This window comes from Lipotes vexillifer, unplaced genomic scaffold (assembly GCF_000442215.2).
Source record: "Lipotes vexillifer unplaced genomic scaffold, Lipotes_vexillifer_v1.1 scaffold691, whole genome shotgun sequence".
Classification (NCBI taxonomy): Eukaryota; Metazoa; Chordata; class Mammalia; order Artiodactyla; family Lipotidae; genus Lipotes; species Lipotes vexillifer.
In genome coordinates this window covers 4,405,888-4,427,569 of record NW_006788040.1, presented here as the reverse complement: position 1 = coordinate 4,427,569, position 21,682 = coordinate 4,405,888, and the positions used below count along the sequence as shown (strand labels likewise).

The 21,682-nt window shown below is 50.8% G+C and overlaps 2 protein-coding genes across 4 annotated transcripts in view; both read left to right on the top strand.

Annotated features, from left to right (window-relative positions):
* The window catches only part of SF3A1 (splicing factor 3a subunit 1), a 20,176-nt gene extending 6,357 nt beyond the window's left edge, over positions 1-13,819 (top strand). The window contains exons 3-16 of one of the 2 annotated variants that reach the window (XM_007461189.1): positions 1,947-2,154; positions 3,326-3,583; positions 5,654-5,728; positions 6,454-6,604; positions 6,973-7,166; positions 8,142-8,259; positions 8,525-8,710; positions 9,431-9,552; positions 9,654-9,899; positions 10,456-10,663; positions 11,147-11,301; positions 12,294-12,395; positions 12,509-12,580; positions 13,320-13,819. In XM_007461189.1, the coding sequence (XP_007461251.1) occupies positions 1,947-2,154; positions 3,326-3,583; positions 5,654-5,728; positions 6,454-6,604; positions 6,973-7,166; positions 8,142-8,259; positions 8,525-8,710; positions 9,431-9,552; positions 9,654-9,899; positions 10,456-10,663; positions 11,147-11,301; positions 12,294-12,395; positions 12,509-12,580; positions 13,320-13,421 (2,197 nt within the window). In that variant the 3' untranslated portion in view covers positions 13,422-13,819. The remainder of the gene's footprint in view (positions 1-1,946; positions 2,155-3,325; positions 3,584-5,653; positions 5,729-6,453; positions 6,605-6,972; positions 7,167-8,141; positions 8,260-8,524; positions 8,711-9,430; positions 9,553-9,653; positions 9,900-10,455; positions 10,664-11,146; positions 11,302-12,293; positions 12,396-12,508; positions 12,581-13,319) is intronic. The other variant, XM_007461190.1, reaches the window with a different exon arrangement.
* A 7,488-nt stretch (positions 13,820-21,307) lies between these two features.
* Positions 21,308-21,682, top strand: part of TBC1D10A (TBC1 domain family member 10A) — a 30,989-nt gene continuing 30,614 nt past the window's right edge. For both annotated transcript variants that reach the window (XM_007461188.1, XM_007461187.1), the window contains exon 1: positions 21,308-21,613. In XM_007461188.1, the coding sequence (XP_007461250.1) occupies positions 21,405-21,613 (209 nt within the window). In that variant the 5' untranslated portion in view covers positions 21,308-21,404. The remainder of the gene's footprint in view (positions 21,614-21,682) is intronic.

Below are 21,682 nucleotides of genomic sequence, written 5' to 3'. Positions count from 1 at the left end.
GACATTTTTCATTCTGAGGGTTTAAAGGCATACAAATTGGGGGACTTCCCTGGTGGCGCAGTGGTTAAGAATCTGCCTGCCAATGCAGGGGACACGGGTTTGTGCCCTGGTCTGGGAAGATTCCACATGTCGCGGAGCAACTAAGCCCGTGCGCCACAACTACTGAGCCTGCGCTCTAGAGCCCGCAACCCACAGCTACTGAAGCCTGTGCTCCTAGAGCCCGTGCTCCGCAACATGAGAAGCCACTGCAATGAGAAGCCCGTGCGCCACGATGAAGAGTAGCCCCCACTCGCCGCAACTAGAGAAAGCCCGTGTGTAGCAACGAAGACCCAATGCAACCAAAAATAAAAAATAAATTAATTTTTAAAAAAATGCATACAGGGCTTCCCTGGTGGCGCAGTGGTTGGGAGTCCGCCTGCCGATGCAGGGCACACGGGTTCGTGCCCCGGTCCGGGAAGATCGCACATGCCGCGGAGCGGCTGGGCCCGTGAGCCATGGCCGCTGAGCCTGCGCGTCCGGAGCCTGTGCTCTGCAGTGGGAGAGGCCACAACAGTGAGAGGTCCGTGTACTGCCAAAAAAAAAAAAGCATACAAATTGGGGACATAGGGTGTATGTGGGAAACTATTCCAGATACAGAGAGAGATGGGGACCTCCCTGCCATTCTCACCACTCCCCTGTCATCTGAATGTGCCTTATGCAGCATCACAGATGTGGTCCTTGGAGAACAGTGTTTCCTGTATGAGCCTCACCCAGTAGTAAATGAGGTGATTTTAGCCAATATTTGGACAAGGCATTAAATCCCATTAAATTTTCAAATTTTTTTTCTTGTTACCCAAAGGACAAAATCTGTTTGGTGCTAGCATATCTTTTAATACCTCCCCAGCACTCAGTCATCCCACTTTTAACTAAGAGAACTGGCCTCAGTCTCAGCAAACTTCAGCTAAACTTTAACCATGTTACTTTGTTTTCATTGTATTGAATTTTATGACTGCCTTTTGTTAGTAAAGCCATAATGATTTTTTTTTTTTTTTTTTTTTTTTTTGCGGTACGCGGGCCTCTCACTGCTGTGGCCTCTCCCATTGCAGAGCACAGGCTCCGGACGCGCAGGCTTAACGGCCATGGCTCACAGGCCCAGCCGCCCTACGGCATGTGGGATCTTCCCAGACCGGGGCACGAACCCATGTCCCCTGCTTTAGGCAGGCGGACTCTCAACCACTGCGCCACCAGGGAAGCCCAGCCATAATGATTTTTAGCTGAAGTAGTAATACATGCCTTCCCACCCCGCCTCGGCTGTGCCATGGCTTGTGGGATTTTAGTTCCCCAACCAGGGATTGAACCCAGGCCCTCGGCAGTGAAAGCACGGAGTCCTAACCTCTGGACCCCAGGGAATTCTCGTGCCTTCTTAGGTACATTTTTTTTTTTTCTTTTTGCGGTATGCGGGCCTCTCACTGCTGTGGCCTCTCCCGTTGCGGAACACAGGCTCCGGACGCGCAGGCTCAGCGGCCATGGCTCACGGTCCTAGCCGCTCCGCGGCATGTGGGATCCTTTTGGACTGGGGCACGAACCCCTGTCCCCTGCATCGGCAGGCGGACTCTCAACCACTGTGCCACCAGGGAAGCCCAGGAACATTTTTTAAAGTAAATAAATTTTATTAAAAGAAAAAAGCAATAGTCCGGATGGTTTTGGAAATGGCAAGACTGGCGGAGGAGCTGCAGGAATGATGGAGGTCCGGAGACCCTGTGGTAGAGGAGGCCTGCGCAGGCCGAAGGAGGCAGGGGGCACTGGCCGCTGATGCCAGGAGTCTCGAAGAGGACCTCTGCTGTGTTGAGGGATGGGCTAGTTTGAGTGATGGGTGGTGGCAAGAATGGGGCTTGCGTGGGCGGTGTTCTGGTCTGAGCAGCTGCAAGGGTTGTGGTATTAATGCTTCTCTTTTTTCCTTTTTCTAGAAACGGACCTGAATTTGAAGCTAGGATACGACAGAACGAGATCAACAACCCCAAGTTCAACTTCCTGAACCCCAATGACCCTTACCATGCCTACTACCGCCACAAGGTCAGCGAGTTCAAGGAGGGGAAAGCCCAGGAGCCCTCGGCTGCCATCCCCAAGGTCATGCAGCAGCAGCAGCAAGCCACCCAGCAGCAGCTGCCCCAGAAGGTTGGAGCCAGCCCCTCCCTTCGCTTCCCCAGGGCTAAGGGAGGCTGGGACAGGGAGGGGAAGATAATGAACTCTGCTGTTCAGACCTCACAACCACCCAGGGAGATACTTGAGGTCTTTATCTCCATCTTACAGAGGCACATGCTGAGGCTCACCCAGCAAAGTGTTGCTGACAGTTGGCATTTGCTGAATGCTGCCCTTCACGCTCTGTGCTCAGTGCTTTGGGAGCCTTGTCTCATTGGTGCCTCACAGGGGCTGCATGAGGAGGCCAGTAAAGTGACCATTTTTCAGATGAGGCATCTGAGGCTTAGGGAAGCACAATTTACCCAAGGCTGCAGAGTCAGGACCCTAAAGTCCATGCTCTCAGTTCCTACTCTTTTCCTTGACCGTGGCGTGAGGGCAGTGCTGCAGTGTGGCTTGTGGACCCTTTCTTGGGCATCCCTCTCTACTGTCTCACCTTCCCAGGGCCCCTCTTTCTGGCCTGCCCTAATACCCCCTTAGCACTAGGGACGATTAGGGCTGTCAGTGAGGACAGGAAGGGCCCACACATTTTGCCTCCTGTGTAGACTTGGACTAGTCCTTTCTCTTTGCTTCACTCCTGAGCCATGGTGGCAAAGGCCACCCCTTGTTTTACAGTGGGAAGTAAAGATTGGAATAGATTCCGAGACGTTTTGTTGCAATTTACTACTCCTAGGGCCTCAGGTGACCTCAGTTTCCTCATCTATAAAAGAATTCACAGTAGTTGTTCTGTCCACCTCGTGGTTCGTGTAGTGGCCAGATGAGGTAACAAACGTGGAAGTCTTCTGTCCATTGGGGTCTTCTGCACACATGTAGCGCTTACTACATCCTCTCTCTCCCTTTGGCGGGGTTTCATAAGCTGTGTTCCTGTTAGATCTTCTGCCACCCAGTTTTGGTCCTCAGTTTCAGGGCAGCAGCAGTGATACAGAGGGACTCGGTTCTCATTCAGAAAGCCATTTAGGGAGTCGAGGCTACAGTTGGCCAAGAAATCGGTGCCCTTGTGAGTTAGGATCTCTCACACCACGTGCCAATGGCGTGTTGTGATCAGCAGAAGTATATAGGTCTGTGCCGTCTGCCGGGGGTGTGTCCCCCCCACCTCTCTGGAGTCCTTCCACCCCTGTGCCTCTTGCCTCACATTCCCTTTGCATCTTAGGTTCAAGCCCAAGTGATCCAAGAGACCATCGTGCCCAAAGAGCCCCCTCCCGAGTTCGAGTTCATTGCAGACCCCCCCTCTATCTCAGCCTTCGACCTGGACGTGGTGAAACTGACGGCTCAGTTTGTGGCCAGGAATGGGCGCCAGTTTCTGACCCAGCTGATGCAGAAAGAGCAGCGCAACTACCAGTTTGACTTCCTTCGTCCGCAACACAGCCTTTTCAACTACTTCACGAAGCTGGTGGAACAGTATACCAAGGTGCCTGGGCAGGGCGGGGGCCGGGGTGCTGGGCCCAGGGAAGGAAGGCATCTTACCATCAGCACTCTATCCACTCACTGTGCAAGGACCCCGCTCCTGTGTGGGGCCCCCAAGCAGATGTTAAAAATCCCAGTTCAGTACAAAATCTTGATTTCTATTCAGTTTTCCTAGTAAATGCAACGTAGACTGCTGTTTCTAAAGAGAAAGGAAACGCGTGATTGATAACTCATTAGGTGAGTGCCTACTGCGTGATAAGGCCAAGTGGTGTTAGTTGCTTTTATGTACATTTAAATTTTCGGTTGTCTCAGTAGGGCTTGAGAAGAAGCAAGCTCTTAATAGTTGCCTCCTATTATTACCTAATTTTATCCTCACAAGAATCCATAAGGTAAGTGTTTTCCTTCCTATTTCAGAAAGCTCAGAGAGGTGGAGTACTTACTTGTGGTCTCTCAGCTAGTAAGTAGCTGCACTGAGATTTAACCAATATTTGACTCTGAAACCTCTGTTTTGCACCCTAAAAAGTACCTTGAATTAGAAGTATCATTTAAATAGGCATTGGGAAGCAATTTAAAATAAATAAGTGTAGCCAGTATTGAGTACTTATATTATGTAGTATCTTCTCATTTAATCCCTAATAATCTATAAGGTAGCCACTGTTACTATATTTATTTTACAGAAGAGGAAACTGAGATACAGAGAAGTTAACTTGACCAGGGTTGCACAGCTAGGGGGTTGCAGAGCAGAGACTTGAGTGCTGACATTTTTATTCCAGACCCTAAGATCTTAATTATCATGCTGCGTCGTTGCAATCAAGAATGCAGACAAGTCGATACTGGTATTTAAAATAATCAGATCGCTAATTTATTAAAAAGTACACTGGTATAGATATGCCTGTGGAACATTTTTCTTGCTACACACATAATGGAGGTTGTCTTTCCTTTTTAGTGGCATGGTTTGCACATCTGTTTTTGATATCTAGAAACAATATGCTAAAGATCTGACTTGGAAGGTTATGTAATGATTTTCTCTAACTTCATTCACTTTAAGTATATAACTAGAAAGAATGACAAAAGTGTTTGTGTTTAGGAAGTCCAGAAGCTAGGAGAGTAGCTGAAATAACAATCGTTCAAGTCATAAGACCCAAGGGTTATTGTAACTACACAGTATCAATTTTAAGTGAGCTCTGGGTTAATTTCTCTCAGTGGACTGCTTCCAGAGTTAAAGGTCTGCAGATTCCTTTTTATTCTGTTAACTTTCCTATTCCTTCTCCCTCAGAATTTGGGTATTGACATTTATTACTCTTATCTGAGGGCACCGGTGTGTCTCTAGGCCTGGGAACTCTAGGAGCAGATCCATTCCTGAGGAAGAAGGACAGAGAGGATGAAGTGGGGCTGAGCTGCTTTTCCAGTGAGAGTGGATACGCTTGGGGCAGTTGGAAAGACTGACTGTTTTAAACAAAGCCAGCATTCGTTTTCAGCAAATATGCTTTGAGTGTCAGACACTGTTCTAGGTGCTGGATATGTAGCAGTGAGCCGAAGACAGAGAAATCCCTGTCTTTGTGGAGACTGGTCTAGTGAAGGGGCGATAAGCAAGTGCAACGTAAGTGTATGTCGATTGGTGATAAACACTATGGAGAAAATGCTAAACAGAAAGCAGGGAATAGAAGTCTAGGGAGGTGGAGCATGTGGGCTGTAGTCTTCAATAAAGTCATCAGGGGGCCTGTTTGCATGTGCAGAAGGGTAAAGGGCAGATCCGCCCCCTGAGAGCAGTCATCACATGCTGACTGTATGCTCAGCGATCTGGTGGTGGTTTTGCATACTTTACTGCTACCCTTGGCAAGCTTTTAAGTTGATGATGCCAACTTTAAGTGGCAGTGTCACCATTTTGTAGAAGAAAACCAAGTTACAGAGGTTGAATAACTTGCCCAAAGTTGCACAGCCAAGTGGAGCTGAGATTGGATCCCAGCATCCCATGCTTTCCTTTCTCCTGTGCCTTTCCACAGGCCCAGGAAGGCCACTTCTTTGTCCCGTGTTGTGCTGCACTGATAGTTGCTTTAAATCTTCTGTGTTTCAGATCTTGATTCCACCCAAAGGCTTATTTACCAAGCTCAAGAAAGAGGCAGAGAACCCCCGGGAAGTTTTGGACCAGGTAAACTAAATTTCTTATAACCAGTTACCGACGGTACTAACGTTACATTGTGTAGGTTCTGTTGTGTGTTTGGAAGTAGTCTCCGAACCAGTACCTTGTTATGCTCCAGGCACAGTCGTGGTGGGAGGAAAGGGCTTGAGGCTATAAAGACCAAGAAACCTGGATTCTCTGCTCCCCAGCTTTCTGCTCTGCTGTCTGCTTCAGTCTCCTTTTCTTCTGTGGCTAGAAGCCAGCTTTTGAACGGGTTCTCTGGTGACAGCTGCCTTTTGAAGTCCCAGGTTTTCAGAGTCGAAGAGAGAGGGCATATTGGTGCTGGCTGTTCTCGGTGGCTGCTTGAGGCTTCTGTTTTGCAGGCTTTCAGACTGCTGCTGCTTTTGTGGGCACTTGGTTGTCATGCAAACTTCTGGGAGGGAGTTGGCTAGCCACTCGCCAACTCAAGCAGAAAACTTTGAGGTTATAACAAACAGCTGCCCAGACAGAAGGTCTCTCTGGGCCCCAGACAGAAGGTCTCTGTGGTATTTCATATTTTCATCCTGTCTAAACTCGGGGCCTGGCTGAAACCAGATACAAATACCATAGTCTGCCCCAGGAAGTTCCCCTTTATGGGCAGATCAGCTTCCTGTTCTGAAGGAGACGTTGGCTTTGGTGAAGGCCTTGGAGATGATAGCCTCCTCAGGAGCAAACCCTGATTCAGCTCAGCACCACGCTGTTTCCCATCCCTTCAGGTATGTTACCGAGTGGAGTGGGCCAAGTTTCAGGAGCGTGAGAGGAAGAAGGAAGAGGAGGAGAAGGAAAAGGAACGGGTGGCCTATGCTCAGATTGACTGGCATGATTTTGTGGTGGTGGAAACAGTGGACTTCCAACCCAATGAGCAAGGTAGGTCTATGAGCAAGGTAGGTCTGTGACTCCAGTTAGGGGAGCCAGGAGCTTGGAGCCATCCTGGGAGATCTCTTCCAGCTGTCCCCAAGGAGCAGCAGAATCCCTCAGAGGGTTCTTTGGGTATCTGTTTCTTCTCTGCTTCTGGAAGACTTCACTTCTACCACATTGCCCCAGTTAAACCCAGTTGAACAAATATTATCGTGCCTGACAATAATGGCCCAACGGGTGGGCCTCTGGAGATAGGAGAGAAATCAGACAGTCCCAGCCCTCAGAGAGCTAACAGTGTAGAGAGAGCAGATAGATGGGCCTTTGATAAGGAGCGTCTGTGTGAACCCTGCCTTTGACTCTGGCTCACCCTTTGCCAGGGAACTTCCCTCCCCCCACCACCCCAGAGGAGCTGGGGGCCCGAATCCTCATTCAGGAGCGCTACGAGAAGTTTGGGGAGAGTGAGGAGGTCGAGATGGAGGTCGAGTCTGATGAGGAGGACGAGAAACAGGAGAAGGCAGAGGAGCCTCCGTCCCAGCTGGACCAGGACACCCAAGTGCAAGACATGGATGAGGTATGCTCCTGGAGCCCAAGGAGATGGGCTTCTCCTCCAGAGAAGTCCAGCTCCCTTGTGAATCTTGAAAGGGAGTGTGGGTTCCTGAAGAAGGAGTCCTGGCTGAGTAGCTGCCCAAGCCCAGGCAGCCCAGAGCCTCTTTCCAGCTCAGGCAACAAAGATTCATTCATAGGCAAGGATCTGAAAGCTGTGCTGGCCCTGTTCTGTGACCTTCCTCCTTTGCCCAGGGGCCCTGCTCACTACCGACCCCAGGCTGGCTCTCAGTTAGGGAAACCTCTATACCATGTACTTGGACGCTTTTGCGCTGAGGCCCAAATGATCAGCAGTTTCCAGAGCTTTTCTTTTTTTCTGGGTTGGGGCGCACACCATGTGGCTCACGGGATCCTAGTTCCCCGACCAGGGATCGAACCCGTGCCCCCTGCAGTGGAAGCACGGAGTCCTAACCACTGGACCGCCAGGGAAGTCCTCCAGAGCTTTGCTAAGTGGCTTTTGGCCTCCTCTACCCTCATCGAGGCAGGCCCTCCAAGCAGGCATAGAGTCTCCAGAGCCAAACTGCTTTCCTCCCCTCGGAAAGAATTTGTGTGCAGCCTGAGAATAAAGATGCATGTGTCTGGGAATTGACTTTTTCTCTGCCTCCCAGCATTGCTTCTTGAGCAGCTACCATTGAACGCTGACTTGTTCTCCACACCCCTCTCCAGCACGTTAAGTGCCCTTGCCCTCCTCTGACTGCCTGGTGCCAGCTGCTGGAAACGCCTGGGCAGAGTGTTAGCACCACGGCCCCCAGCACTCCCATTCATGCTGTGAGGAAGCAGCTTGGCCTGCTGCCGGCTGGCCTCGGCTGCCCTGGGAGGCTTAGCACATGGTTGCTGACTGGCAGGGGCCTAGGCTCTTTGCCACCCTGAGAGCCACCAGGGCTTAGCTGCAGGGAGGTCTTCTCAGCCCCTCTCTGAGTCCTGCCACTACTTTGCTTTTCAGGGTTCAGATGATGAAGAAGAAGGGCAGAAAGTGCCCCCACCTCCAGAGACACCCATGCCACCGCCTCTGCCCCCAACTCCAGACCAGGTCATTGTCCGGAAGGACTATGACCCAAAAGGTTGGTTCTGCTCTTCTGCCCTCATGTTCCTCAGACCTGTCCATTTTTAGGAGGGCTCGAGGTGGCTTGTCATAAAGGCATTGATAGCTTCTCTGTCATAGGCCTCACGATGGGGAATGGGACTTCGTCATCTCTGGTGCTCTGGTGCAGTGCATAGTGCCAGGTACAGCGTGGCACTGAATGGATGGTGCACGAATGAAATAGCACCCTTTTAACCTGGGCTGCCACCCAGTATTCTCACTCAAGAATCTCTTTTGCTTTTTAGCTTCCAAGCCCCTGCCTCCAGCCCCTGCTCCAGATGAATATCTCGTGTCCCCCATCACTGGGGAGAAGATCCCTGCCAGCAAAATGCAGGAACACATGCGCATTGGGCTTCTTGACCCCCGTTGGCTGGAGCAGCGAGATCGCTCCATTCGTGAGAAGCAGAGTGATGATGAGGTGTACGCACCAGGTGAGGTTGGGGGGCATCCCCCACTCTGTCCACACCCCTTCTTTGACTCAGCCCCATCTCACTTTGGCCCATGAGGAATCTCTGATCAACTTTATGCTTTAATCAAACATAGAAGGTAACAATTGAGGTCAATAAAAACTTTTGAGAATAGGTGTAGCCTATGACACTACAAAATAACTTCCCATTTTCTAGCAGGACTCTTCATAGGGATTCTTCCAAAGGCAGGCACCTGATGTGGATAGCATGTGTCCATTGACATCCTAGTGCAAGATCTCACTACAGCTGGGAGAGGTGCTTATTCTCAGGGCTGTCTTAGAATGAACGCTCTGATGGCTGGAGTACACTGAGCACCTTGAAATGAGACACGGTGCCTTGACTGTGTGTGAGAAGCAGCATGATAGGGAGGGAGGAAACTGTCCTAGAGGCAGGAGACCAGACTTTTATTCCTGACTCTGCTACTTGCCACACCACTCATGTGACCCTGTCTTCTCAGTTGCCTTTTGTAAGTCAAGGGGTTGGAGAAGCCCTGGTTTACAGGCTTAGTGCTCATTGAGCAGCCTTCCCTAGGCTCAGAGGACAGGCGTGCTGCATTGGGACCCACAGATAGCCTTGTCCCATGAGAATAGCCTCCACCCTGCACCAGTAGAGCTGCTGTGTTAGAAGGGCATCTGGTTTAGTTTCCCTTTCTGTCCCCTGCCTTCGTTCTGTGACTATATCCAGGTCTGGATATTGAGAGCAGCTTGAAACAGCTGGCTGAGCGGCGTACCGACATCTTTGGTGTAGAGGAAACGGCCATTGGTAAGAAGATTGGCGAGGAGGAGATCCAGAAGCCAGAGGAAAAGGTGCAGCTCAGATGACTCTTAGTGCCTTCCCCGCCGTCAGACTCACACTTGGGCTCAGTTCCAGGAGCCCTGACAAGCTGTGGCTTTGCTTTCCCATGCAGGTGACCTGGGATGGCCATTCCGGCAGCATGGCCCGGACCCAGCAGGCTGCCCAGGCCAATATCACTCTCCAGGAGCAGATCGAGGCCATCCACAAGGCTAAGGGCTTGGTGCCAGAAGATGATACCAAAGAGAAGATTGGTCCCAGCAAGCCCAATGAAATCCCCCAGCAGCCACCACCTCCGTCTTCAGCCACCAACATCCCCAGCTCAGCCCCACCCATTACCTCGGTGCCCCGGCCACCCGCGGTTAGCCAGCAGCCACCCTGTGACTGGTCTTTCAGAGTTGGGTTCTTGGGGTTAGACATTGCAGGCTGAGAAGGGCAGCTATCTCACAGCGGGCCCAAGCGCTGAGTGGGTCAAGTCGAGAGAAAAAGAACCCTTTAGTTAGAAGTGGGAACCTCCAGCCTGATCTTCTATCTGTGTGGGAGGCTTGGAACAGGGAAGGAGGCGAGTGGCAAATGTGAGAAGTAGGCTTGGGTCAGGGACGGGCTGGAGGGCTTAATGGGTCTTGGAAGACTGCTGGCCTGACTCCAGGGGGCTAAATGGAGGTCAGTGTCTTCAGTGGCTCTCAGTGTTTGCCAAGAGCAGCTGGTTGAATCCCAAGTGGAAAGAGGGTTGTCCTGGGCCTCTCTCAGCGTAGTTCCTGTCAGGGCCCAGTGTGAAGCTGCACTCACAGCCCCAGGGGGCTGAGTCGAAGCTATCCAGCCCCATCCTCAAAGCTGCAGGTGGCCAGTTGCCAGCTGTGTGTGCCCTTAGAGTGCAGCCTTGGCATCCTGTGACCTGTGGGTCTTCACCCCCACAGATGCCACCTCCCGTCCGTACCACAGTTGTGTCTGCAGTACCCGTCATGCCCCGGCCCCCGATGGCATCAGTGGTCCGACTGCCTCCTGGTTCGGTGATCGCCCCCATGCCACCGATCATCCATGCGCCCAGAATCAACGTGGTGCCCATGCCTCCCTCGGCCCCTCCTATCATGGCACCCCGCCCACCACCCATGATTGTGCCGACAGGTCAGTGGGTCAGGACTATAGGCCAAGCCCTGAGCAGAGCAGTGGCTGATGGTAGTGCCAGCTGTTCCAGCTGGTGGTCTAGCCCAAAGGAGAGCCTTGAGTTCACCATGTGAGATCCCTGAGCTGGGAGCCAGGGACTTACGGCTCCTGGGGGAGATAGGCTGATAATGGCAGAGCTGGGGTCTGTGCACCCAGAGGGGTCAGCCTGGACAGGCACAGAGGCCTGATGATGCTTGCTGTTGGCTGCCACCTGTTCCATCCATCGGTCCTGCCCCTCCTTCAGTTTCCTGCTACCCAATCTGGGCAGTCTCCCAGGTCCCCCTGCCAGGTAACTTACTGGCTGCCAGACTCAGCAAGGAGTGGTCCTTCACACCTCTGACTGGGAGAAATGGGAAACCTTTGCAATCCCCTTTTCACTCTCACCAGCCCTGAGTCCTGGGCCCTTCCTCCCACTCACGTGGCTCCTTATTCCTGTTCTTGCAGCTTTCGTGCCCGCACCACCTGTGGCACCCGTCCCAGCTCCAGCCCCTATGCCGCCCGTCCACCCCCCACCTCCCATGGAAGATGAGCCTGCCTCCAAGAAACTGAAGACCGAGGACAGCCTCATGCCAGAAGAGGAGTTTCTACGCAGAAACAAGGTATGCATCTCAGAGTGCTGCCCACAACCTGGAGTGTCTAGATGGGGTCCAGTCCTGCCCCAGTCACACACTCCCTGGCCCACCCTATTCTTCCATGGTTTTGGCTTCTGGGACCTGGGCCAGCCATTGGAGGCCCGTGAAACTTCTGAGCACACACTAGATGGGGGGGTCAGCAGCCAGAGCAGACAGCTGTCAGTAGTACCCCTGGTGTGAGCTGTCGCAGAGGCCAGCAGGGAGACCCAGCTGCACAGGCAGTAGGACTCAGGTGTGAAAGGGGTTCTGGACACTGGAGGGAATCCTGGGTGCGATTCTTAATTTCTTTGTGGCCTTTGCCTCCAGGTCCAGCCCTTAGAAGGTGGTATGTTGTGGAGATCCTGTGGGGGTACTAGAAATAAGAGCTGGGAACCTTGGCACTGCTGGTGCCTGGGGAAGCTCCAGTGAGGAGGCAGAAACATTCTTCCCCGCCCAATGCATTTGACCAAATCTTTTTTCTTTTTTACTTTTTGATGGTAGTTTCCATTTCTTGAGTACCTACTCAAGTGCTGGGGCAGAGCCACACATTTTACAGGTACTTGGTCTGTTGAATGCTCACAACATCACCATCCAGCAGTTGTGATCAACCGCTGTACAGACATGGCGTTGAGGCTCAGAGAGACCTAGTTAGCAGGGAAGCTGAGTTGGGAACCCAGGTCTTCTGACCTCACAATTCATATTCTTTTCTCCTGTGGTACTTCTTGAGGCTTGCAGAGCGCTTTCATGTCTCTTCTTCAGCTCCAGCCTTACCAGTAGGCAGGGATTGTTCTAAAGAAGGGAAACCAATTCTTGAAAAGGAGTGATTTGTTCAGTGTCACAAGTGGTGTCAGTAGTGAAACAGGCCAGAGTCCAGGAGCCCTGATGGACAGGTGACATTGTCTCGACTGGCCCAGGAATAGGAGAGCATAGTTCCTGATTGACTCAGGCCTCCCCAGGCATAATGGCCACCTGTTTTGCAGGGTCCAGTGTCCATCAAAGTCCAGGTGCCCAACATGCAGGATAAGACGGAATGGAAGCTGAACGGACAGGTGCTGGTCTTCACCCTCCCACTCACAGACCAGGTATGAGTTGCTCTCCCCAACTGGTATCCGGTACAGGGGAACCAAAGAGTCAGGGGGAAGCTTCCTGCAGCTGACCTTAGCAAGAGGTGACTGACCTCTCCTCGGTCCCATAGGTCTCTGTCATCAAGGTGAAGATTCACGAAGCCACAGGCATGCCGGCAGGGAAACAGAAGCTGCAGTATGAGGTGAGTTGGGTGTCTGTAGTCCTTGCCTCCTCTGTTGTCCGAGAAGCTATTAAATCCCTTGTGGAATCAGAGGAGTGGGGAGACACCTGGGTGTGGTCATTTGAGTCCATCCTGGAAGTGATGATGCTGGTGGGGGGTGCTGGGACAAGTTAGTCTGACAGGGTGAGGCTCTGGCGGGGTCACAGCACAGTCTTGCATGGGGTTTGAATGCCTCAGTGACATCTGGGGACCAGACTTCGGAGTGCTCTGGTAGGTTTCTGTCCCAGTGGTAGAGCCATCCCAGTCAGTGTGGTCTCAGGTAGCCTGGCTTTGTGCTTGGACACAAAGGTGATAGTCCAGCTCACCTTGGTGCCTGCCAGGTCACAGAGGACTGCTGTGTTCTCCCTTTTTGGACTTTGCCAAATCCCCATTCTGGGCCTCAGTTTCTTTCTCTGTAAAATGAGGCTGTTGAACTAGTTGATCTCTGAAGGTCTTATGATTTGAGAGTCAAAATTCCATGGGTTTGGTCAGGGCCAGACTTTTGGGGTCTTGACAGCATGGCTTGGTCAGAAGGAAGGAAAAGCAAAGCATTCTGGGAGGAACCCGAGACCTTCATTCCTGCCCTGTGCCACTCCCTTTCCCACCCCACCTTCCTTCAAGCCCTTGTATTTGCTAAGTTCAGAGTGTTGGGACTTGAGAGGCTGCTCTCTGAGTTCAAGGCCAGATTGCCCTGGGCTGAGGCACTACATCTGTTTTCTAGGGCATTTTCATCAAGGATTCCAACTCGCTGGCTTACTATAACATGGCTAATGGTGCCATCATCCACCTGGCGCTCAAGGAGAGAGGCGGGAGGAAGAAGTAGAAGAGAGAAACCTGCTGTCAGGTCCCAACTACTGCCGTTTTGCCTCTCCTGTCCCCTACCCCTGTCCCAGACCCAGGAGACCCTGCCTTGTGCATTTGTTTCCCTCTTACTACGTTTGGAAATCCAAATTGTCCTGCAGAGTTTCCCTCCCCACTTTGATCAGAGAGGGCTTTCTCAGGCATTCTCCTCCCCAGTGGCCCCTGGAATCCCTTTCTGTTTAGGTCTTGATTTGAGGGGTCATTTCTTCCGGTAGCCCATTAGGGAATGTGAAACCAGGGATGTCCTATAGGATGTTATCATAGTGCTAAGTGACACTTGGCTGGTAGAATATGGTTGTTATCATTAATCATTTTGTATCTTGCCATGGGCTAATAAACCTCTCCGACCCTTCTCGTGAAGTTAATGTCATGAGACTTGTCTCCTGGCCACCTGTGCCCTGCCCAGACCGAGGAGCATGGCACAGTGCCTTGTGGCTCCTCTTCTGCTCTGAGGAATGCTGGGCTTTTAACTACATTCTTGCTGTCAAGTCTTTTATGATTCTTTCTTCGATATATTTTTATTGCCTTTTTGAAACACATGGTTCCCCCAAAGGCATAGCCCTGTACGTATAACAGGCTAATACGTATAACATGCCTTCAACATGCCAGCACCACAAAAGAACACAGACAGATGGGATGCAGTTCCTAGGTCAGTGGGCAGCATGCAGATGAGACTAGAGGGTGGCAGTTTCCTGCAGGCCAGGGATCACTCATCATCACCTGATAAGTGACCTTGGGCAGGTTGCTTATCCTGAGTGAGCACAAGTATATGATGAGGTTTTTTTTGTTTGTTTGTTTCTTTTTTTTTGCGGTACGCGGGCCTCTCACTGTTGTGGCCTCTCCTGCTGCAGAGCACAGGCTCTGGACGCACAGGCTCAGCGGCCATGGCTCACGGGCCCAGCCGCTCCGCGGCATGTGGGATCTTCCTGGACTGGGGCATGAACCCGCGTACCCTGCGTTGGCAGGCGGACTCTCAACCACTGCACCACCAGGGAAGCCCTATGATGAGGTTTTTTTAAAAAAATGTGTTTATTTTAAAAATACTTCACTGTGCCAAGGCCATGAACTATTTTAAGAACTTTATAAAATTTAGCCAACTACTCCTTATTGTTTTAAGCACTTTATCAATTTTAACTCATGTAAATTTTTATTTTTATTTTTTTTGGTTGCACTGTGTGGCTTACAGGAGCTCAGTTCCCTGACCAGGGATTAAACCCAGGCCGAGGCAGTGAAAGCCTGAAATCCTAACCACTAGGTCACCAGGGAACTCCCTAACTCATGTAATCCTGATATGGGTGTTCCTGTTTTATAGTTGAGTAAACTGAGGCACAGAGATTCTGAATCACATGCCCACAGTAAGAAGATAAAAAGAGAATGTGTGCAAAACACTTGTCAGTCCTTGCCCCCTAGTAAGGGCCAGACACAGGCTGTTATTTTTGGAGTTGTGCTGTCACAGGGAGGTAGGTGCTGCTGTGGGTGGGTGTTCACAGGGAGGAAGGTGAGAGCCTGTTGATAACCATTTCCTGGTTTTAAACCTAAAGTTGATTTCATTCTGAAGATCTCATGTGTTTATCCCGAGACTTCCTAGTGCCTTTTTCTTTGCAGTCCTTCCATTTCATCCTGTGCAGTCATCTCCCAGGCCCAGAAGGGTGAGGCCATTCCCAAGGTCACAGTATTCTAGTCACTATCCCCTCCACCCCCTCACCAAGCTCAAAGCTTCCAACTCTAGACCTAGGGCTCAAGTGGCCCTTCTGCAGTGCCAGTTATGTGGCTCCTTTACAAACTGCTCACGTTTTAAACTTGGTCAGTGGGATGTTATTCCTCACTCTGACATTTGCTTCCTGCCTGGTAGCTAGAAGTTTCCCCTAGGGGCCAGGGCTGAAATTTGGCTTCCTGAAGCTCCAAGGTTCGGGTGCCTGAAGTGAGCCCACTGCTGGTTGCTTTTCCCTGGCTAACACCAGAAAGCCCCTGAACACCCCCTGGGTCTTGTTCCAAGAGGGAAAGGGGTCAGTAGAGCTGGGGGAGTCCCGTACTCCAAGCTCTTCTTTCTTCCTAGGATTGGCTCTGGGGCCAATCTCTCCTTCACAGGTTGGCAGATCTCACCGGCCTTCCATGACTGAGGCTGCGACTGGAGGCCAGGAATGCTGCTGGGTGGAATGTGAGTGAATGGGTTCTTTGAACTGCTCTCTGGGGCCCAATCTCAGCTTCCTGGAGTTCATGAATGAACATCTGTCCTGGCTCACTCAGTTGCAGAAGACCCATTGACCAAACCAGCTTTGTGATCGTCAGTGGCTGCAGGCCCAGCGTGCAGCCCAATGCTCTGCACTTCTTGTTTAGAACCTGCAGCGTGTAGGCATCGCCTTGCTTGCACAGCTTTTCTGATTCTCATTGCATTCCTCTGAGGATTATCTGGCCCATTTTTTTAGATAAGGTGGATACCAAAGTCCAGTGAGGGCTCTGGAAGGCCAGAGCAGCTCTTCTATTCCTAGTGACCACACTGTCATGTCCTCAGCACTTTGCCAGACCAGACTGTGAAATGGGGAGAAATGCTCCTGTTGTGAGATTGCTGGGAAAACCGGGCATGGCTTGGTGCTTTCAGGCTCACTGTAATTTTAAAGACTTGCGTGAAGAGGGATCTAGGAGTAGTAGACATTAAGAAATTTCACTTTCAGTTCCACCAGCTGCTTGAAATGAGCACTTAACATGTAGCCCAGAGGAGGCTACTAATGATTAGGCCCATTTCACGTTTTAAAATTACATATTGTATTGAGAATGTGTACAAAAGTTATGTTAGGATACTTGAAATATGTGATATACTGTAATTATAGCAATCTTTACAGATAATATTTCATTTATCCTTATAATGCAAAAATCAAAAAGGTAAAAAAGTACAATATAGCTCATGTTTAAAAGTGCATGAGGGGCTTACCTAGTGGCGCAGTGGTTAAGAATCCGCCTGCCAGTGCAGGGGACACGGGTTTGAGCCCTGGTCTGGGAAGATCCCACGTGCCGCGGAGCAGCTAAGCCTGCGCACCACAACTACTGAGCCTGCATTCTAGAGCGCATGAGCCACAACTACTGAGCCCACGTGCCACAACTACTGAAGCCCGTACGCCTAGAGCCTGTACTCCGCAATGAGAAGCCCGCTCACCACAACGAAGAGTAGCCCTCGCTCACTGCAACTAGAGAAAGCCCACGTGCAGCAATAAAGACCTGATGCAGCCCAAAATAAATTTATTTAAAAATAACTAAAAGTACATGAGTTAGTATTTAAGATTCTTAAAAGTTACTTTTTAAAAATGTGAAATGTAAGTTCTTAAAGTTCAGATTTTTAACTGATTTGATCTTAACTATATGTACATTGTTTTATTTTAAAAATAGATGTGAGTAATTCTAGGTACCCTGAGTCATACAATCTCGAAGCAGGACAAGTTACACATTCCTGTTCTTTATCATATTACGAGAAGGTACTACTGTTGCCTTAAGCTAAGTTCAGTTAAGTCTGTGTTCCCTAGCTCTGAGCTGTGGGGATGATTAGATTAGGGATAGGCATGTGTCCTCATATGGAGTGAAGGAATGAAGCCTCCCCACCATCGAGCAGAAGCTACCAGAAGAGTCATCCATTGGATGGATGGATGGAGGAAGCATGTGAGCCTGGAGCTGCTGCCATGAGGGGCTGTAGCTTGAGGATAAAGCAACCACAGGAAAAGTCAAAGAGAAAAGGAGAAAAAGGGAAAACGAGGCTAATATCCTTGGTGACAGTCTCTGGATCAAACTGCTCCTGAAGCTTATGTACCTGTGAATGTTTTTAAGCTCTGGGACCCACTAAGTGCAGTTTTGGGTTAAACCCATTTGAGTTGTGTTCTGTGCCACTTACCAAAAGATTCTTAACTGTTATCCTCAGTGTAGGGATAAAGAAGCTTTATAGTTTCCCTACTTCTCATAAGCTCCTGGGCACCAGCTACGTACCTTCTGAACCTTAGCTCTGCTCTCATTATGGGTGAAGGCTGATATCTGGACATCTGTCTGCTCCTGGCGAACACTGACAGATTTCCCAAGCACATTCCAGGATCCAGGAGAGGGGACTGTGCAGGGACTTGGGTTAGGGCCTGAGCCAAAACTTCTAGGAATGACCCTAGTAGGATGAGACTCAAGTTTGTTTGTGTTCTTTTGTGGTACGCGGGCCTCTCACTGTTCTGGCCTCTCCCGTTGCAGAGCACAGGCTCCGGATGTGCAGGCTCAGCAGCCATGGCTCACGGGCCCAGCCGCTCCGCGGCATGTGGAATCTTCCTGGACTGGGGCACGAGCCCGTGTCCCCTGCATCGGCAGGCGGACTCTCAACCACTGCACCACTAGGGAAGCCCCGAGACTCGAGTTTTTCAACACATTCCTGTAGCCCTGGCCAAGCATCTCATCCTCAAAAGAACATTTACAACAGCCAGTCTACCAGGATGTTTCACAGCATTGCCAAAGGCCTCTTATTTTATACTCCAGTGAACCATGTGATTTTGTAGGGCATTCCTTTGGACCATTCATTCATTCATTCATTTCTGCTTTCTTTCTCCAGTCTAACTACACCATCTTCTGAGCCTGCTTCCCTTTCAAGGGCTTTGCACTTGCTGCCCTGCTTCCCAAATATCCTTCTCCCAGATCCCTGCACAGAGGCTTCCTCATTTCCTTCTGCCCCCACCTCTGCCCACCCCTTCCCCCAGGGGTTACTAGGGTAACATCAAATAAGTTAAAGAGCTCTGGATTTTGAAGTGTAAAGAGCTAAAATTTATTTATTTTTTTATTTTTATTTTTTATTTTTTTTAAATTTTATTTATTTTATTTATTTATTTTTGGCTGCGTTGGGTCTTCGTTGCTGCGTGCGGGCTTTCTCTAGTTGTGTTGGTGGGCTTCTCTTTGCGCTGGCTTCTCTTGTTGTGGAGCACGGGCTCTAGGCGCGCAGGCTTTAGTAGTTGTGGTGCATGGGCTCAGTAGCTGTGGCTTGTGGGCCCTAGAGCGCAGGCTCAGTAGTTGTAGTGCCCGGGCTTAGTTGCTCTGCAGCATGTGGGACCTTCCCGGACCAGGGATCGAACCCGTGTCCCCTGCATTGGCAGGCGGATTCTTAGCCGCTACACCACCAGGGAAGCCCGCTAAAATTTATTAAGTATCTACTGTGTGCTGGAAGCTTGACTCTTCAAGTAATTACTGACATTCCTGTTTTTCAGAAGAGGAAAGGGTCTGAGAAGCTAAACCATTTTGCATAAGAACATCCAGTTATTGAGGGGCAGAGCCATGAAGCGAAGTCTCCCAAGCAATGTGCCATTAGTTAAATTTGGAAAATTCCCCTGCTGCAGCCACAGGCTGTGGTGGGAGACACTCAAGACAATAATGAGTTTGCTAGTGCTTGGCAAACTACAAATGCCACGACTTCTGGCTACTATTTACAGGGAATCTCCATGTGCCAGATGTTTATTATGTACCATCACACTAAAAGTCTCAGAACAACTCCAAGGAGATATTTTTTCATCATTTCCATTTTGCAAATAAGGAGAGAAGTGATTTGCTCAAGGTCACACAGTGACAGCAGAGATTTGAATCCTGGGTGGTGGGGTTTTTTTGGCCACACCCCCCGTGCGGCTTGCAGAATCCTAAAGTGCTGAGTTGTAACCACTGGACCACCAGGGAATTCCCCTGGGTGGTCTTATGTAAGAAAATCAGAAGCTGGAGCATCAAGACCTTAACTTGAGGTCAACGTCTATCCAGTCTCCCAAGGAAGGACACCTGGATGCTTCTGGCCTGCTCCTCCAACCCCACCCCAGATACCTCTGGAGTGAACATCACTGTACATGTGCCTCACAGAGCTGAACGTGTTTGGGATATGAGCCTAGAACCAGAATTATAGTCAAAGGGTTGTGGATACTTTGTCAGGCTTGGTGCTTCACATCTGATCCACGTGCGTCTGACTCCTCTTTCTCCCTTCCCTGGGATAGGCCCACACCCTGTTGCGAGGCCTACTCTGTCCTTCCTGGGAGCTGGGACTAAGAGCCCACCACTCTGGAACTACTAGAGAGGTGGAACACATCCTCCCAGACTGAGTTTAAGACCGAAATAGCATGTGTCTGCTGTTGCCCTGTTTATGGAAAACAGAAGCCTATGGAATGTCAAGACTGCACAGTGAAGTCTTTAAGATAATGTCTGGGCCACATGGCATTAAGGAAACGACTGGTGAGATCACTCAGGGCTTAAGACCTCACCTCTTAGGGCTGCTTTGGGCCCCTTAGTAACCTGTCCCAGGCTCTGCAGCTCAGGCCTGGCTCTTCTAGTCCCTTCCCCTCTCTGGGCCTGTCTCCTGGTAGGTCTACAGGGGAGTGTCAGATGACAACATGGTTTTGACTTAAGAGCCCAAAAGTGCTGGACCTAAGTGAGGAGCTATCATTATGACTTCATGAGTTGATAATCCATGGGATCAGAAGTAGGCTGCTGGGAGCTAAGTCTATATAGATACAGTTGGCCTATGCTTCCCAATAGAAAATGTTGGTAAGAGCTAGGTTCAAATCCTGGCTCTGCCACAAGTTAGTTCTGGGACTGGAGGCAGCTGACATCACTTCCCTGCACCTCAGTTTCTTTAATTGTAAAATGGGGCTAAAAATAGTATCTACCTCCTTGCTAAAAGATTATAAGAGTTGGTGTGACCAATTTGGAAAACGGCTTGCCGGTTCCTGAAAAGGTTGAAGACCCAGCAATTCCCACTGCTAGCTATTTACCCAAGAGAAATGAAAATAAATGTCCACACGAAAGCTTCTACCCCAATGTTTATAGCAGCACTATTTACAATCACCACAAGGTGGAAACAGCCCAAATGTCCATCTACAGATTAATGGATGAACTGTGATATGTCCATACAATGGAATAGTTTTTGGCCCCAAAAAGGAATGGGGGTACTGATACATGCTACAACATGGATGAGCTTTGAAAACATGCGAGGTGAAAGAAGCCAGACACAAAGGCCAAATACTGTATGATTCCATTAATATGAAATGTCCAGAAAAAGCAAAACTATGGAGACAGAAATTTTAGTGGTTGCCAGGGACTGGGGGAGGAAGGATGGGGAGTGACTGGTAAAGATAGGAATTTCTTTTTGGGGTGATGAAAATGTTCTAAAACTAGATAATGGGGACGGTTGCACAACTATAAATATGCTTAAAACAATTATACACTTTAAACGAGCGATTTTTATGGTATGTTAATTATATTTCAATAAAGCTGTTGGAAAAATAAAAATTAGAAGAGAAAGTAGGTAGAACTCGGGGCAGCGAGTAGCTTAATAGTCGTTGGTCATTAATCTTACTAATTAGGCCTCTCTAAAGCCCCAGAAACTGAGCAGGGGGAAGGAAGGGGCTGCTGAACTTCTAGCTCAGCCTAGGTCTTTAAGCCGCCGAGTGTCCCTGGGCGTGTCCCCGGACCCAACCTGCGTCTCCTCAGAGCTCCTCATAAATGAAAGGGAGGACAATCCCCACCCACGTCCCTAGGGTCTCGCGAGGAGTGTGGGGGTTCAGGAGGCAGGGGCGGAATTCCCAGAGGGAGCCCTCGGTCTCGGCCTGGGCGGTGCGGCAGGTGTCGGACCAGGCCCGGGCTAACCCGGAAAGGCCCAAGAAGCTTTTTCAGGTGAGTTCTAGTGATTGGCAGTCCAGGGGGGAGGGCTTCGGGTGACGGCTGCCCCGCCCCCTCACGTCTGGCCTGTTGGCGCCAGCCTGGGGGAGGTGGGCGGGTCCCGGGGTCTGTGGCGCCCATTGGGCATGGGGGGAGGAGGTGCCAGGGAAGGCCTATGGCCCCGCCCCCGGCTTTGTGGCGACCAATGGGCGCGGCTCGTGGGCGGGGCGTCGGCGGCGTCGGCGGAGGTCGGGCGGCTGAGGTGGCTGAGGTGGCCGCTGAGGCTGAGGCGGCGGGCGCGGCCGGGATGGCGAAGAGCCACGGAGAGAACGGGCCGCGCGCGCCTGCAGTCGGGGGGAGCCTGTCGGGGACCCGGGAGAGCTTGGCCCCGGGCCCCGACGCCGCAGCCGCCGACGAACTCAGCTCTTTGGGCTCCGATTCAGAGGCCAACGGCTTTGCCGAGCGCCGCATCGACAAGTTCGGCTTCATCGTGGGCTCGCAGGGCGCCGAGGGCGCGTGAGTATCTCCGGGGCTCGGAGCCGGGGGGCCGGTGGCCGGGGGCGGGACCCGCGGGGGGTCCTCGAC